General features: G+C 38.6%; 1 protein-coding gene and 1 long non-coding RNA gene across 3 annotated transcripts in view; one reads left to right on the forward strand and one right to left on the reverse strand.

Moving 5' to 3' along the window:
• Positions 1 to 8,884: 8,884 nt before the first annotated feature.
• On the reverse strand, positions 8,885 to 9,886 carry LOC128796411 (uncharacterized). Its single transcript, XR_008433802.1, has 2 exons — positions 9,715 to 9,886; positions 8,885 to 9,072 (listed from the first exon to the last, which is right to left on the reverse strand). It is a non-coding gene; the product is annotated as an uncharacterized LOC128796411 (long non-coding RNA).
• The window catches only part of PRTFDC1 (phosphoribosyl transferase domain containing 1), a 42,596-nt gene continuing 38,453 nt past the window's right edge, over positions 9,490 to 13,632 (forward strand). For both annotated transcript variants that reach the window (XM_053957986.1, XM_053957994.1), the window contains exons 1-2: positions 9,490 to 9,554; positions 13,146 to 13,252. In XM_053957986.1, the coding sequence (XP_053813961.1) occupies positions 9,510 to 9,554; positions 13,146 to 13,252 (152 nt within the window). In that variant the 5' untranslated portion in view covers positions 9,490 to 9,509. The remainder of the gene's footprint in view (positions 9,555 to 13,145; positions 13,253 to 13,632) is intronic.

Consider the following 13,632-nt stretch of genomic DNA (forward strand, 5'->3'; position numbering starts at 1 on the left):
CTTTGAGTTAAAAAATGAATTTAATTTATTATTATTTGTAATTTTTATTAACTACTAAGATTTCTATAAACATCATACAGAAAGCATATAAAACACTGTTTCATATTTTTGGAGTACATCTTTCCTTGCCTAGCCAAAACAAAGGGAAATAATTGGCTGCTGAAGACAGCTTGGTAAATATAACTTCAGGATGGAATGGGTTCTGGATTATATATTAAAGAGATGTTGTGCTTTACTTAAAAGCTTGAGTGTTTGTATTTCTAAACAGCTTGGCTTCTGCATGACATTGTGTGTACTCATTTTTTGTTACCAGAACCAATTTTTATTATGGAAACCTCTAATAATACAGACTTCACACAATACAGATACCACATGTGTTTTTATAAGTACATAATTCTGTAATACTGTAGTAAATCTACAGTTAAATTAGAAAAATGTGTTTTGACTGGAATTATGTGTGTACTGTTAGAATGAAAGCATCTGAATTAAGACTTAGACAAAAATTAATCAGCACACTCTATTGCAGTTGTTTGCATAGAAGGAAAAAATGTTTTTTTTTCCTGCTGCTTAACCTTTGCTTCATAGAATTGTAGGTATTGTTTAGATTAGAAAAGTTTTTTTTCAGCCTTTCAGAACACAGCTTTTTCTGTATGGTGTCAATCACTACCACCAGCAGCTGTTGTGACATCATCATATCTGACATCAGCAAGGGATAAAGTAAAAAATTTGAAATTAACTATGAAAAACCAGATTTTCCCATACATTGAGTTCCTTTCCTAAATTTATCAGGGAATGGCTTTGAAGACTTCACAGTGATTCTATGCTCTGTATCTTGTGCATGTTATACTTGTCTATGACATGCACTGGGAACATGTGGGTGAGCAGGAATGTGTATTTTCTTATTTGTAACTTGTTAAGCAGTCATGTTTATTTTTGAAGGATATAAGCTGGAAGAAAGCTGCAGATTTGTAAAATGTGGATTTAATATACTTCTTACTCAAAAGAATGACACAGTGTATATTTTAACAAAACTACAAAACTACACTTAATTGTTAGCGCTTACTGTGACATTATCTTCTAGTGAAGTACCTGATGCCCCTCTTAAGAAATTCAGTGTAATCAGAAAAGGCTGTTTCTTATAGCTTGAAATTTAAAAAAAAGAATATGACTCCCAAAGAGCATGCCTTCCCACTGCCTCCCTTCCAGCCTTTACTTATTTGCAGACTGGCTGATTTAGGTTAGGATTTGTGTTTGGTTCTTCCATCTATTATCAGAGCTAACTTTATGGAAATACAAAATAGGTGGTGGCCTATCCCAAAATTTGGGATGAGCCTCTAGGCCACACTTATAAACATTCATCACTCACCAGTAGAAATGACTGCTTTTTAACATTGTCAGAAGTATGTTAATACATAATTGGGAAATTAGGAAGTGAATGGGAAGGGATGCAAAAAGTATTCCTGCTTAACAGAAGAGGAAGAGACAAAAGCCAGTGTCCTTCTATAGCTGAGTAGACTGTCACTAGTGTCCTTCAACAGTGCTGTGGCATTTTTTTCCTGAGCCTCATATAGCTCTTTGCAGGTAGCTCTGCTGCATGTTCCCCTCATGAGACATGTGAATTGCTTCTGTCACACTGTGGAGAGGCTTTTGGTGTGTATTCCATGGGACATGCCTACACCTCTGATTATGGAAAAAAAATATAATGAAAATCATTGAAAATGCATGCAGAAAGATAATGTTCTTACCCTTTAGCTCTCTCTGGGAAGTTTGACAAAATAAATTTACAGAATCCAAAGAATGTAACTCTGTATTTATATGTTCAGGAAATGCCAGTAATTGAAACTATAATGTTCGTGAATCAACTAATATGTACCATTGGTATAACAAGATGAAAAAGGTGAATAAACTCAATTGTGCTGATAGAATTGTTCCCTCATAAAAGCTATTAAATATTAACAGAAACTAGTCTGTCCACAGGCTAAAAAGTAGCATTACCAGTTGAAACATCCTTTAAATTCACTAGTCAGTTACTAATAATCAATGAAATAACAAAGACTATAACCAAACTGCTTCAGTGCTTCATAATTATAAAATTGGTAATTTAAAATTGTCCATAATTAATTGGATAACCATAATAAAACATGAAAAATGGGGCATGAATAATCTATTGATCAGTAAGAGTTACGTTCCCACAAACTGAAAATATTTCCTGTTGGAAGTTGTGCATGACAAAGCTGTGTATCTATTTTTTAAAAATAGCAAGGTGAAATTATGATTAATATCTCACTGGCTGTTCTTGAGAATGAAACTATTTATATTCAGGAAGGAAGGGATCAGATATGGCATCGTCACAAGCAGAGGGAGTTCCTGATTGCCTTGAGGCAAACATCAGCTCTGACAGGAGCATGTGGGCTCCATGTGGCTGATCTTGGACCATGGTGGCTTTCTGGGCTCTGCAGGCATTCCTGGGGACTAAGTCTGGGGCAGTTCTTCAAAACCTAGAGAGGTAACCTTATTTCCCTCACAAAATTCAGTGGGGAAATGGGAGAAATTTGCCACTGAATGAATTTTCCATAGTCTCTGTAGGTAGGTTTTTTTGTGGGAGGGCGTGTTCTGACCCCTTGTATATTTTTGTGGAAAATTGGTACTGCAAACTGCTGCTGTAATGGCTCTGCCATGAAGCTAAAATCTAGTCCTTTCATTGGCATACATTTCAGGCAACACATCTTATCTAACAATTTCTGACTTAATGAAGGCAGACATCTTTCAGATAAGAAAATTTCACATATATGCAGATTAATAGGATCCTAAATAAATGCTAGCCCTAATCCACACTTTCATCCTCAGCTTTAGGGTGCTTATAATATTAATGACATAATTAGAGGAGAGACAGGTGGCAAACCCTGTTATTAAGGTTGTCTGACATTTCTCATAGTCAAGGAAGGCAGCTGCTGAGCCCTGCAGCTGGCTGGCATTGTCCACTCCAGGATCCAGGTGTGTATTGAGCATGACTAAGCCAAGCCAAGGAGGAATGGCCATTCCTTCCATGAGTGGCCATCCAAGGTGGTGATGTACTCATGACCACATGAATGCCCAGATTGTAGGGTTTTTCATACTATCTCTATCTTCCTCCTGCTCTTTCTTGTATTGCAAAGTTATGTAAATAAAATATGAGTAAATTCACAGTGTTCACCTTCCAGGCTAAGCAGTGGCATTATGGTAGGAATGCAGCATGAGTTATTTCTTGTGTTTTTTTCTTTACTGTTTAAAGGGTGCTGATATAAATGTGACATATTTCAGCAAGTTATGAAACACATTTTTTTATAGATTGTACTTCCACAAATAGTTGTAGACAGGCAGACATAGCCAAATAGTAGCTGTGTGCTGGTCTTGTTGATGCTGCTAGGAGAGTGAGCTTCTGTTCAATCACAGTACCAGCCTGTGGTGTTAATTCATTATGCCATACCAGCCTTGACATTGACTCCACAGCATGAAGAAATTCACAGAAACATGCCAACACTAGAATAATTTTTCATTCAAATCTTCTCTCAAATGTCTTTTGCAGTGGTGCTCACCAGAAATTTAACAACAGCTGAGCTGCTGGTGAGCTGAAATAAGGATTTCTCTTGCTGACCTGTGCAGTTTCCTTGAACCCCCCCCGGCACTGTAGCCTGTTGTTTCTTGTCTTAGATTGTTAAGCTATCTGTCATATGGGTCGTGTTTTTCTCTCTTTGCTTAGTGTCTGACACAATTTTGTCTGTTAGTAGAGCTCTTGTGTGCTTATAATAACAGTAATAATAAATATGATCATCTGGGCATGAAGACCGTGCAATAAGATTCTTGTTGTTTAATAAAAGGATCTGTTTTCCAAGAACCCTCATTTCATTTGTTTCAGCAACTGGAAAGTAGGAGTTGAAGGAAGAGAAATGAGACTTAAAGCACTTAACTTATTCCCTGGAGCAATATGATTTATTCATGTCTTTGTCATAGCATGTTTTTGAAATGCAATGGTAAATTACTTATACCTGTTTTTTTCACTGGTAACCATTAATACTGCATTTCTCATTTTGGGGATTTCTGACATGCAATTTGAGTCCATCTCTTTTAAATACAGGATATGTGTGCCTAAAGTTAGAACTATGATTTGAGCCTAAACAGCACTGTGGAATAGTTTAAAAGCTATTGGTTACTCAAAATTACTAAAATTAATGATCAATTTAGTCTTGCTTGGTGAGAGCCCCCATATGGAAAATTCAGGTGACTCAATCCTCAAATTCCAAGAGCTGCTGTAAAAATGGATAAGTACCTCTAGAACTATTTTTGAGGTCCATTTTAAAGGACCTCATGTTGCTTTGAGGTCCATATTCAAGCTGAGGAAGCAATGTAGTAATTCTCTCTTCGGAGGAAAAAAATCCAGTAGTGTTCAACATGTGGCCCCAAGTACTGCACAAGGGAGAAACAACCACATTTTGCTGTTTGCTCAGGAGGAATGATTTGTCTTTTACACAAACAATCAAATTAGTAAATTGTCCATATCCAGAATTTCAGCACCCTCAGGTTGTGGGTCATTCTGTGCTGCAACAGAGCACAGAGGCTGGTCCAGCCATGAACAATCACTGTCCTATGCTGCCGGAGAACTCTTGGGACCAGACTCTGTTTTTCAATACACTTTTGTTACTGCAGTATTTATTCTAGGCAAGCTGTGAAGTATACAAAATTATATCAAAGATAACCGAACTATTCTGGGAGAAAAAAAGCCCTTAAACTGTTACTTGTTTATTTGTTTAAGACACTCTGAATTTTTTTTTTTCTGGCAGACTTTCCTAGATTTGTTTTAATTAAGAAAAAAAAATTAAAAACAGGGATGAAGCCAAGTGAACAACCTCCTTAAAAAACAAACAAACAAACAAACAAACAAAACCTCTTAACAGTTAAATTCATTACATTGGGTGTGACCCACTATATAGTTACAACTCCCTGACTAGTTTTCATGGTCATGCATGATGAATTTTTCATAGGATATGATGTGAGCAGCATTCCTTGAAAATAGTGCTTTATCATTCAAACATCATTACCTCTAAATAGCTGGTTAGGGCAAATATTTCCATAATATTATAAAGAATATAAAGTTTATTCTAGTATTGAAGGACAAGAGGAAATTTCTGTTTGCATTTCTTTCAGCTATAAGGACTTTATATTAATAACATGAACCTGAAAAGCAGGAAGGGTATCTTCAGGAGCCAGGAAATTGCAAAGCAAACCTCGCTGCTCTAGTTTGGCACAGTGAGATTAATAACAAACAAAAATGTAGTTTTGTATTAAAGATGTTTATCATAGACCAAATAAGTCAAAGTCCGGGGTTCTGTGATTTGAAGGTTATAAATATTCAAAAAAATAGACTAATATCTTGAATGGCAGCTTTTAGCCATTTTCTTGCTATCAAAGTTACTCCAGTTAACTTTCAAAGCCTAAGTCAGTCTCACAGACTCAGTACAGGTTAACTGTGACCAAGCTTCCCTTGTAGATCTTAAATGCTGCAACTGCTTCAAAGCTAAACTTTCTAATTTCTCTAAAATGATGCTAATTCTGCTGAAGTGGAAGTAGTCAGGAGCCAGGTTCCAGCCTGCAGTGCCACTCTGTCACCTGCTCTAGTACAGGAGTCACAGAGAACAATGTGCATCTCTTCTACTGCACATCACAGGATGCTCCCTAGCCCTGCTAATGGGGCACCATTTCCTATGGCCTCCCTGTGTTCATTACTGTAGGGGAATGGTTTGAGATCCTGCTTCATGTTCTCCCAGATGTCTGGAACACTGTCTGCCAGACATGTTCTGCTGCACTCAGGGTCTCCAGCAGCCATCCTGTGGACCGGGTCACTGCCTCAGGTAATACACAAGAACTCAAAATTCTGGAATATATTAAAACTGGATATGCAAACAATTTAGAATTGTTTCCAACATGTCCTAAAGTACTGTACATATGCTAGACTTTTGCTTTTAATAATCTCTTCAGTAACCATTTTACCCAAAAATGTCTTTGCCACAACTGGGGGTGTGTGTGTTGTAGCTTACCTTGTAACCACTAAGAAATTCAAGTTTATGCTTGATAAGATTGTTTACAGTTCTGCTGTTCACATAACAGCTGCAGCAACAGGCAGAACCAGAAAAAGAGCTCTTACTTCATCCCCTAATTGGCAAGCTTCTGCCTAGATAAGCCATACCTCTCGAAATATTCTGGATTTTCATGCTTTTCTTGTCTAGTTTTGGTGTTTCCATATTAAACTGAGTTGTCAAATGTTTGTTTTAGCTTCTTGGAAGCCGAATACATAATGCAGTTGTAAAGGTTGCTTACAGGTAACTCAACAGTAACAGTTGCCTTGGACTGCTTTCTTGGTATATCCCTGCCCCCAACCTTTTATTTTCAATATTTCTTCACATTAAAGTTGTGAAAGGGTGGGCATGTCCTACTTTTATCAGTAGCACAGTAAGAGAGAAATATATGTCTAATTGAAATTATAAAGTTGTGTAAAGGCCAAAAATATAAATATATTCACATGGGATTTGTGTATCAGTCCTACCCTGCTTTGTTGCTCTGTGTGTCACTTCTTCCATCTGCTCCTTTATGGCTCTTGGCTATGTGTCCAGACCTACCCAGTCCTACTTGTTAGTATTATCTACTCTTATTTTCTTTGTTCTTCTCCCTTTGATCATTTCCTCTGGTTGTATATCTAGAAATGTTTATTCTTTTCCTCCTATTTTTAGTTCATAAACAAACAGCTAAACAAAGATAGTAAGAACATTCTTCAGAATGTTTACAGGCTTTTTCATAGTTAAGCCCCAAATATCATGCTTTCACTGATCATATTTTGGCCCTAATTAAAATAATTAAAATAAGTTTAAAGTAATAATTTAAAGTAATTAAAATAAGTTTTGAAAGCCTACTGTAAATTCATTCATTCTATACCAGTTCAGACTGTAAAAAAAATTGTGAACATTCAGTAAGTATACATTCCACCATAACAAAATCCTTAGCAGCTTCATTTCCATCATGAACAAAGAACCTCATTAATTCTGGTTTCCACTAATTCTGTGAGTTCACAGAACCATGAATTTGTGTCATTTGCAACAAAACGAAACGAAATGTGTTTTGTGCCAATGAAAAAATCTTCCATGGAGAAGAACAGCTTTGTGGGTTGGGCGTGTGGCTGTTGACAGCAGTACTCTCAAAGTGTACCCCAGCTAAATTTATCTAGTTTTTAATTTCCTTACTCATATTTATTGTTATTAGCAAGACATGACACTTCATTACACTTCTTAAACAAGCCCTGTAAAATTGCTGGAAGATAAGAATATCAAAACAAAGACTCAACAAACACATTCATCCAATCTTGATGAGAAGAACAAACATCTCCTGCTTAAGTTTTCCAGCACAATGCTGGAGGAATTTATTTTTTAGTGTCCTGCTCATGTTAATGCTTTCCAAAGCACTAAGCTTCTGTCTGTAGTTAGTCAGAACAATCTCTCGTATTGCAGTAGTCTGATAAAGAATATGGTTAAAAAATACAGAAAGCTCTGATACTAGTAACCCAAATAGTTTGAAAGGTAGAAGAAAATGGTCCTCATATAGAAGTGGCAGAATTGATTTGAGTTTCTAGCTGTAATCTAAAGAGCTTCAGATCCATAGAGTTCAGCACTGTGACATAAATGCAACAGCAGCTTCATTGGCAACTTGATTCTGACTGTGCCAGCTTTAGGGCAAATATGGGCTTTAGGAGGCATTCTTCCAGGCAAGAAGAGTCTTCAAATCCTGAAAAGTGTGGATATGTATCAGGAGCATTTAACCCAAAGATCAGATGAAACATTAAAGTTTCTTTCTCAATAGTTGTATGAAATGTTGTCACATAATTGAAATGTAAATCTATTTAGGGATTTTGTCCATTACAAAAATCTTGTATGCATTTTACCAAAATATTTTTATTTGATTTATGTAGGTTTGTACAAGTCTGCATATGCTGTCTATCAAATTCATTACTTATTATTTTACAGCACTGTGAAGAGGAACTATTTTTTCCCGGCACACTTGAGTCTTCATATACAGGCACCACTTTAAGGCAGATATATTCTGGGGTGGATTTCTGACACTTTGTAAACCTTGTATTTTGTTCTTTCAGACAACCTGTCTATTGTAGCAATAGCTCTTTAAAGAATAGCTCCTTAATTCATCAAAAATCCCTGGCTTTATATAAGAAACAAAGCATTTATCACAAGATAATCTTCAACTGCTCTAGTACTTCACCAGATTTTAATTAGTGATTAATTTATAGAAGCATTCTTAACACTGGATTCCTAAGAATTGTCCTATCAGTTCTACTGTAAGTGCATTAACAGGATGCATCGGAAAACTAGTCCACATTGGACACCAAACTCCCTGTGTAGACATACCCATAACTGCTCCCTGCATCCATCTGTTGTGACCAGAAGTGTCAATGACCACATTCTAGAATAGCAGTATTCCAACCTGAAATGTTTCCTACTTGGCTGGTGAGAGCCCTTCAAGCAGCACTAAGAATATTTCACTATGCCTAGGTCTCCCCTAAAACCAACTTTTTCTTCCTTTAATATTTTCTAGTATAGGAATGGCAGAATTCTTCCAGCTGTGTATTTGACAGATTGATACTAGAAATTATGACCAACTTTCAATTTGAAGAAAGTGAAAAGCTCTGTATTTATCCACAGGGGGCAGAGAGACTACTACCATTTTCCACAAAAGACAGGATACAAAAAGAGTGGAGCAAGTCCAAATTTGAACTTCTTATATGGAAATGTAAACGTAGGCAATGATCAGAGTAAGCCAAGAAGAAAAACAAGCTCCTTCTGATCTGTGAGGCAGTGCAAGCAGAATATTAATAATAATTTCAACAGTATTGGAAGGGAGTAGCAGAAAGCTTCACTGTTCCTGGTGCCTGATCTGTTTATCTCCAACTGCACAGAGAGCATAGGCAACATGGGCATGGGCAATGGGAAGACACAGCCTGCCCCAGCATGTGCACGGTGATGGGAACAAGCAGCAACTCTAGAAGACAGTGAGGATGAAAAGTATGATTACTATACTGTAGGAAATTTCATTTTTTTCTTCCCTGGAGTATAAGAATATCCTGTTAAAATGGCAGTTTAAACCACACCAGCTTAATATTACCCATTAACTCAGGCCAGGCCCATTGGCCAGCCCTGCCCAAGTCTTTCCATCATTCAGACCGTACCTATACCCGCACAGCCTCCATCCTGCACGCTGCGCCGTGCATCCTGCATCCCGCACCGCCCATCCTGCATCCCACACCCCGCATCCCGCATCTCACACCCTGCATCCCGCATCCCACACTCCTCATCCCACACCCCGCACCCCAGATCCGCACCCCACACCCGCACCCCACACCCGCACCCGCTGCAGCCGCGCTCTCCCCGGCGCGGCCCCGCCCCGCCGCAGCCCCTCGGGCGGGCGCGCGCAGGAACATGGCCGGGCAGGGCGGGAGCAGCGCTGGAGGCCGCGGCGTTGTGGTAAATGCGGAGCGCGGCCCGGCTCGGCCCTCGCCTCCCCGGTCCCCGGCCCGCTTCCCCCATGCCCCCCGGCGCTTTGCGCTGAACCCCCGCTCCCTTCCCTTCCCTTCCTCCGCTCCCTCCGGGCCCCCCGGCCGGCGCTTGGGCCGCATCTCCTCACCCTGCGCCGGTCCCGCCACGCCCGCCGGCCCCGGCCCCGCTGCGGCCGCCGGAGGGGGACGGGCGTGTTGGGCTGAGCCGCGCCTTCGGCTTCCGCCGTGAAAACACGGTCGGGTACCACCCGGAGCGGCCCCCGTGTCCTTGGCTGTGCTTGCCCAGGCTCCAGTACCGGGGATGAGGATCCTGAGGCATCCCGAGGTGCCTTTCTCCCACCGGAACTCTGCGAGGCCCCTGAGAGTCTGCGGGCGCCGTGAAAGAGGGTTGGGCTGCCCGTGTTCTTCTGGGGTGGGAAACAGCCCGAATCTTGGCAGTGCGTTTGGAGTGCCTGTAGGGATGGATAAATGGTGCAAAAATGAATGAATGTGATCCTTATTCTGATAGACACACCAGATTCTCCTGTGAAGCAAATGTCAACACTGCCACCGTCTTAGGTATGTTCTTATTTTAATGTGGCATTAGGATTTTAACAGAAAGCTCACGGGTCAGCTGCCCAGATCATGGCCAGGGCCCTCTGTGTAGGCAGTGGTCACACTGTCCACTCCCACATCCCCTGCATCCCCCTCCTGAAGGACCTGTCTCTGTGTGTTCGAGCTCTGTCTGAAAGCACCACACATCAACCACATCTCCTGACACCTGTGTAATAAATGACATACCTTGACTGTGCATATCATCAAGCAACAGGAGGTCATTGCGAAGTCAGACGTGAATGTGCATGACCATGTTCTGCTCCACTGGTTTAATTTTTTCTGCTCAACTCCCCAAAAACCCAACCAGCAGTAAGTCCAGTGCAGCATCATTTAAGTTACAAAAGCTGGGCTTTGCTTCATGGCGCTTGGAGCTGAGGACTGAGCTCAAACCTCACCCAGTGCTCACTTTGCCAGACAAGAAAATGAGCAACATTCTTCTAAAGGTGTTGAGTGTCTTCAGCTTGTCTCTCAGGCCTCAGGGAAATGCTTTTGGATATTGCCATGTATTTGTATTCCTTTTTGTATCCTTTTACATCAACTTTTTAAAGACTTACTGAAGAATATCTGCTGGGCTATTCAAACATGCAAAGCCTGAACTTTAAAAGTAGGTCTTTATTTCACTGTAGGAATGTTTTACAGATGAGTATGCCAATGTATTTAGAATATATATTTACTTATCCAGTTGAACACTGTTTTTTTCTGAAACAATCAGAATTTTTTTCTTCATATTTTTAAGGGCTTTTTAAATTCTCAAATAGAATAGTCATAAGAATTTACAGTTACTTGAAAATTGTCTTACAGCATAACTCTGTGAATAGCTTTAGGATAAATGAGAATTTCTTAGACTTGTTGGGAAGTGCCTGTTTAAAAGAAAGAAGAATATGAAATAGGCTTATTATATCCGACAAATAATTAATTTGAAAGGACATGTGAATTTCATCTTATTTGTTAAATGCCAGCAAGCACTTGTAAACAAGAACTTCAATATTATTTTAGAGTTACACTGTTTATGTTCTGCTATTCTTGAAGGATAAATCGGAGAATCAAAATTTTATCGTGATCCTGTTTTAAAAAGGACTTGTTGTAGCTACTTGTTGTAGCCTAAGTAAAAGTCACTGCATTGTATGAATTCTAAAGCAGTTTCTATCCATTTAATTTGATCTGCATCACACTGAAACCATGCAATTTGACAAGAATGCAGAAGTAAGCAGCACTGACAGCGGTTGGTAGTGGGTGTTTGTAATACTTAATGAAATTGTTTCACTTTGCATTAAAATGCTTTTGAACAGACTGCTCATTGCTACAAAATGTTTAAAAAGTTTCATCTCCCCATGCACCGAAAAAGTAGATGGGAAAATAGTCTTTCCAGGCACACTGCAGTAGTGTTTCTGGGGCAAGATTTGCTCTAATTAAAACCTTCTCCAAGGAGGTTATTTATAATCTCCTGTTTCTATGGAAATAAGTAACACAACTAAGTAACTTTTTTTCCTTTTTTGTAGTTTCAAGGCTTGTGTAAGTCAGGGGAAAAGCTTTCATTGCTCCCAGTGATCTCCCAGTCATGCCCTTCATGGACAAATATTCAGTAGCCAATGAGTAATTTTTTTGATGCAGAAATTTTTGGGTAGAGTTAAGAAAGCATGCCAGTCAAGGAGCCTGTAACTGTCAATGAATATGAAAAAAAAGCCCCCAAGCAACCCAAAATCCACAAAGCAGAACAGTGTTTCAGTACAGCAAGAGGCAGGGCTGTGTCTGAGTTAAAGAAGAGGGGATGTGGAGGAACAGCTCGACATCAAATATGTTATCTTAGCCAAAACTGTGAGAAACTGTTTATTGCTCTACTATAAAATGGCAAGCAGAGATTAGTTTCAGTGATGGTCCTTTAAAGACTGTCTGTAGCAAAAATGCCATTAACATATGCCCTGCACTATGGCAAGGTTGTCACCATTTCTCCTTGTAATCAAGATTCCTGTAGCCAGGCTGTAGAAAGACAATGTGTGACTTGAGAATTATGTAAGGAAAACCTATTAGGTGTTGCTTTTTATCCTGAACCAGTATTGAAGCAAAGCTTTGCAATGATTTCAAGGTATCTTGTGAACCTGCAAGTCTTGTCCTTCATAAGGAATAGGGAAAATGTTTGTTTTGGAGTCTGTTTAGTTTTTGTGATGGTGACTTTGCATTTCATAGCTTTCTGAAGCCTTCAACCGTTGGCTAATTTTTGATCTTCTTAATCTCTACCACCATTGTATGTTATGAGATCTAATCTCTGTATTCTGATACTTACAAAATCAATGTATATTAAATCTGTAAAATATTTTTTCTGTAAATATATGGGTTTACAGACTAGTTTCATAGTGAGGTGAGATGCAAACATTTTGTAATCACTTATATTTGATGACATCTAAATTAAGAACCTCACCTTCGACAAGAAGTACAGTTTTTCACTGATTTGTACAGATATCTTTCATGAACCACATAAATTATTCTCTGTATGTGCTGTTTCATCTGTAGAATACTTACCTATTTATTTATGACTTTTAAGTCATTCTAAACTAGAAATGTACAATTTTAATATAGAATTTTATGTCTTTTAATTCCACTATCTGAATCTCCCATTGGAAAATCCCTTCTTACTGGCACTATTATATTTACACTTTGAGTTGAAAGTACTTAGAAACTTACTTTTGCCACTAGTTTAGTATTAAATATTTCCTCTGTCTGTCGACTTGTTTGTAATTTCAGGTGACATTTCCCACATTCTGTGGGAAGAAAACTGTAGCATTTGATTTCTGAGTTGTACTGAGAAGCAAAATAATTAGTGGGGAAAGCAAAATAGTAAATTGTAACTGGAAGAAAGTATGGCACACAACAAATTCATCCAATAGAATATACTAGAATGCTGATTCTGTATCAGTTACATGATGTCAAACACCATGAAGTGTTCTTGACAGTACTATTTGATATTCAGATTTCAGACAACTGGCCTGGATACAGTCTGGATTTGTTCACTTATCCTCAGCACTACTATGGTGACCTGGAATATGTGCTCATTCCTCATGGCATTATTGTTGACAGGTATGTGTTGCTTGAATGTTACTAAATAAATTGTTTGGTCAGTAGTATTATTCTTTTTTATAAAGGCTGTCATCCATATACAGTGCATGTATGATCTTTGTCCTAAAATATTATAAGTTAAAAACTTGGATATTTTTATTTAGAAATTTAAATTAGTACATTTTTGTCTGTCCTGGAGTTCCTACACTTTTAACATACAAAGTGACCTTTGGAATTCCTGGAAATTTCAGCTGCAAACAGTCTGAGGAACAATATAAAAAATGAAAATTCATCAAAGAAATGTTTCTTAATGAGAGGTTTTCCCCATTCTCAGACTTGATAAAAGATGATAAAAGACTATTTTATTAATCTTCAGTAAAGTAGGTGATCCTCATTTTTAC

The sequence above is a fragment of the Vidua chalybeata genome, chromosome 1, assembly GCF_026979565.1.
Source record: "Vidua chalybeata isolate OUT-0048 chromosome 1, bVidCha1 merged haplotype, whole genome shotgun sequence".
NCBI classification, from domain to species: Eukaryota; Metazoa; Chordata; class Aves; order Passeriformes; family Viduidae; genus Vidua; species Vidua chalybeata.